This window comes from Antechinus flavipes, chromosome 1 (genome assembly GCF_016432865.1).
Source record: "Antechinus flavipes isolate AdamAnt ecotype Samford, QLD, Australia chromosome 1, AdamAnt_v2, whole genome shotgun sequence".
Lineage (NCBI taxonomy): Eukaryota > Metazoa > Chordata > Mammalia > Dasyuromorphia > Dasyuridae > Antechinus > Antechinus flavipes.
In genome coordinates this window covers 89744821-89749439 of record NC_067398.1, presented here as the reverse complement: position 1 = coordinate 89749439, position 4619 = coordinate 89744821, and the positions used below count along the sequence as shown (strand labels likewise).

The 4619-nt window shown below is 36.2% G+C and overlaps 1 protein-coding gene across 1 annotated transcript; it reads left to right on the top strand.

Moving 5' to 3' along the window:
* The first annotated feature begins 941 nt into the window (after nucleotides 1-941).
* On the top strand, nucleotides 942-4406 carry LOC127549340 (E3 ubiquitin-protein ligase Topors-like). The gene is made up of 2 exons (XM_051977300.1): nucleotides 942-1026; nucleotides 1843-4406. Exon 2 carries the CDS (start codon nucleotides 1977-1979, stop codon nucleotides 4314-4316), a length of 2340 nt encoding a protein of 779 aa, XP_051833260.1. The 5' UTR covers nucleotides 942-1026; nucleotides 1843-1976; the 3' UTR covers nucleotides 4317-4406.
* The last annotated feature ends 213 nt before the right edge of the window (nucleotides 4407-4619 follow it).

Here is a 4619-nt window from a genome sequence, read left to right as displayed (position 1 = left end):
TTAACTAAGATGCACATGCTGTGATTGCTTTATCTTTCTGGATCTCAAATGATCTTTTATACTTTCTTTGGTGAGAGAGAACTGGGTATCTACTTACTAGCTGTGTGACTCTGGACAATTCACTTAACCCTGATTATTTCTGTTCCTCATTTATAAAAACAGGTAGATAAGGCTATGGCAAACCACGTCAGTATATTTTCCGAGAAAATTCAGTTGTAAAAATAAGGTTTTAATAATATCTGTCAAGATTGTTTTGAGGATCAAATGAGATAAGATTTATAAAGCGTTTGGCATGTAATAGGTCCTAATAAAATTTTCCTTCCTTTCACTTAACTTTCTTTTGTCTTTACATGAACAAAGAAAAATAAGTAAAAATACTTGGTACAGAATCCATGTCAGATCAAACTCTACTGAGTTAGCAGTTTGTAAAGATTCCAACATCTCCTGCTTTCTTTTGTTTTAGCAAATCAGATTAGCAGGTTTCTGAAGGGGCTCATTTGAAACAGGTACACATAAATCCATCGATATGGGCCAAAACTTGAAACATATATACAAGGTATACATAAATCCATCGATATGGGAGGCATTACACATAATTTACATAAGCACATAACAAAATAACACAGGCTAGTAATGATGTAGTAGTAATTCATGGACAGCCAGACACAACTGAAATGATAAAACAACAACGTGAACAACAACTTTCTATGTTATATTCCATTATCCATAGCTAAAATGTTACACAGGATCAATTAAATCCAGTAACACAGTGATAGATAGCATCAGCCATCCCAAAGGATCACTTAACTTTGAACTTTCACATTCTAAATGTTAGCTCTTTAGTAGGGCATATTAAGAGGGAGGGCAATATATCAAGAAAGAAGTTTCACTTCCTAATGAGAAGACTCCAGAATATGACATATTCTAGATTCCATCGCTATGGAAGACACAAGGGACAGAAACTAACACAATCTAACTGCTTCAGCTGCTTAAACTTACATGAGTGTATATGCTTCTAGGAAAATGGTAAATTATAAAATATTTGCTTTATCCCTTTGTTCTGTGATGGAAGGCTGAAAAGGAATATGATTCTAATAGATGATAATAATTAAATATGTCATAAACAGAGGCACAGAAGATTGATAAAAGATAAAATATTCTGAGTTTATTTTATTAGTTAGTTTAACAAGTCTTTTGGTGTGAATGATTTGCAGATTAAATGTGATTTCAAAATGTTTTATCCAAACATTTAATATGCTATCAGAATTGGAGACAATGTTATAAGAGGTAATGTTAAAGAAAATGAGATATTTAGTTTATTGAAGAGAGGGCTAAAAAGGTATATGATAATTGTCTTCAAGTATCAAAAGGATTGTTATGTGGAGAAATAATGATTTATTCTGTGCTTCTACATGGACAAATAGGGAGACAGATTTTAATTCAGTGTAAACCAAGAAGAACTTTTCTAACATCTAGAGTGGAATTGTTTGAACTGCTTTGTGAGACAGGTGGATTTGTTTGTTTGTTTGCTTTTGTCACTAGTAGCAGTCAGGCAAAGACCAGTTGGCTAACAGTCATAGAATGTTGAAGAAAATTCAGAAGTCAGGAGGATAGGTCTGGATGGCCCTTTTAAAGTCCTTTCTAGTTCTAAGACTACATGAATCTATGAAATGCAGCCCAATCTACAGGGATAAGTATTGGGAAGCCTTTATGAAAAATACTCACCAACACTCATTAAAGTACTTTATGCCCATATAGAATACACAGCAGACTAAAAGTTAACATAATACAGTTTTAAAACTCAGTCTATTGCTTTAAATTTGGTGTTTTTCTTTCCTTCAGATGTACCCTGGAAAAAAAATATGTATTGCATATATTTCTGTTGGCTGCTTTCAATAGATCTTGGCTTTAACAAGTGACAAGTCACTGATCAAACCCTCTCACAGAGAACTGGATGAAGGATTTTTTGAAAAACAATGCCAATAGGACGTTTACCACATTGTCAATGTCCCATCTACTTGAATGGAACTCAGAATGGGGCTGATCTGAATCCTTCCACACACAGGTTTGTCAGTGACTGTCCTCATGAGAGATTTGCAAAGAAAACCCGACATCCCCACCATGGAGAAGCTTGCCATCCTTTCTTCCAATCTTCTAGACTTGTGAGTGACATGAAGAAGCAAGAACTCTATCATGTAGGGAGTGACAACACTGGATTACCTGAAGAGAATAACAGTTATGTTGATTCTTTTCCAAGCTGTCAGCCTGGATCCGAGGATGGTGTATTATCTGATGATACTTCTAGCCAGACCAATCCTCTGAGATATCAGGCTGTCCAAGAATTACTCAAACAGTTTTCTGGGAACAAACAAGATCATCTCCATGAAGTGTCTTCAAGATTCTTTAAGGAACAGATAGTTATTAAATTTAGAAGAGCTCTTTATTTTACTGGGCTTCGGGTGTTATATGTCAGAGGTGGTGGATTCTATAGGCATATTTCAGCAGATTACTTCCTTAGAAACCCAAATTGTCTACAGCGATTAATCCCATGGCTGAAACGTGAACTGATAGCTATTTACGGTGACTATGGATACACAGGGAAAAATATCCTCACTATCATCCTTCAAAACATGACGGATTATGATCTAGACAGCCAGAGCTTTTCTGAAATCTTGGAACCCTATCTCTTAAAATACACCAAACACTTCTTACATGAGTTCATCAGTTTTGCCCGGTCACCTTTTAGCATGAAAACATATGATCAGCGAGCTATTTATGAATGTCCTTCTCCAAACGGGAGAGGGAATCTGTTCACTATCTCACCTATTAATGACAAATGGGCTTTACCAGCTTTGGAAAATTATACAGAGATGGCTAAAACCATTCATGACCCTTGGAATAAAGAGGTATTGCCTCGTTCAAGCTCAAAGAATAATATGACATATGAGTCATCTTCTGTGTCGCAGAAAGGAAATCCAGAAGAGTCTAGTAAGACCAAAAGTAAAAATCACCTTACGAGACAAACCATGTCAGAATCAGGAGACAGCAAAGGTGTGATTTCATCCCAGAGTTGCAGCCACATTGCTCATCTTAAATCAATGGGAGATTACATAGAATTGCTAGAACCACCATCTGACAGTAGCAGATACACTTCTGAAGCAAAAACAGAAGGGAGGAAGCTGCAGCTTGAAGAGGATAAGTGTTTAGGAGATAATAGAGCTAATTACTCTGTCTCAGATATTTCAACCACCTCAAATTCTTCTAGCCCAAGAGAAAAAACTTTGTTGACTCTTTGTCAACAACAGATCCGGGAGGAAGAATCAGAAAAGAACAAAAGTCCAGATTCCTTTGGTAAATTCTTTCCAAGAAGTGCTCCCATGATGATGAAGGAAATACAACAGACTTTGTTTGGAAATTCATCACAAACAAAAGACCAGACTTGGAGCTGCTATTCAGAGAATGTATATTCTCATAAGAGACCCATTCAGAAAGGCCAGAGAGAACGTGCCTTCAAGAAGGAGAGGTTGAAGTGTCAACCAACCGGTCAAGATGGAGAACTAAGTTCATATCCCTACAGAAGGCTGAAAAGTTTACATATCAGGGACTATAATAATTGTCTTAAAGAAGAGCTACCTCAGAGCACTGAGGACAAACCACATTTGTCCCATCGCCCTAGAAAGAGAAGGTCAAGAAGCAGAGATCACAGTGATAGGAGCTTGAGAGGAAGCTATTTAAGTGAACCTTTATTGACGATAACCTGTGAAGCTCAGGAAGGTAATAAAGGAGATGATAATTACCAACCTTGTAGGAGGGTTGTTCTAGCTAATACAACTGATTTTATTAGAACTAGGGGGAGAGCCCAGCGTCTTTGCAACAGAGAAAAAGCTTTTAGAGTAAAAAGCCCCAACATCTGCCTCCATCCTGAGAATCACAGACCAAACTGTCAGTGTATGAAAAAGTCAGGGACAGTGTGTGGAGGAAGCATCCCATCCCACCATGAAAAGATGGGTAAGAAAAGGAGATTTAAATGCCAACATTCAGAGAAGGAAAATAACGAAACAATGCCTAACTCATTCCCTGCTCCAGTTCAGATGCACCAAATCCAGCAGTCTCCATCCTACCAGAGACAAGAGCTCTCTAAACAATTTGTCAGCCTTACAGCTCAAGCTTCCAGAGATATCATGAATCATATTAGGAAGAGACAAGAAAAATACGACCAGAAAGTTGAAGGCAGAGACTATTTTGGTAGCAAAATATTTGGTAGCAAACAGTTCTTAGAAAAAGAACATATGAATGAAGAGAGTAAGAATGATTGAAAGGGCCAAACACATCATTTGTCATTGGAATTAAGCCCATTTTATAAAAATACATCAATAAAAAAATAAATAACGTCTGTCTTGTTTCAATATGTGCAATATATTTGAAATTTTCAATTGGTCAAACTATTCTTAGAGAATTAAACAAATATGTTGACTAAGTCTTTTTACTTTGATTAATAGGACTATTAGCTGCCAAACAGAAAACCAGAGGAACAATAACTTGAAGAATTTTATATTATAGGCTTATTAAAATAAGAATTATAATTATATAACTCAATATAATAATAATCATGCTCATCT

What these genes read in the sequence shown, in the direction of transcription:
- LOC127549340 (XM_051977300.1), top strand. Translation starts at nt 1,977, where the DNA reads ATGCCAATAGGACGTTTACCACATTGTCAATGTCCCATCTACTTGAAT.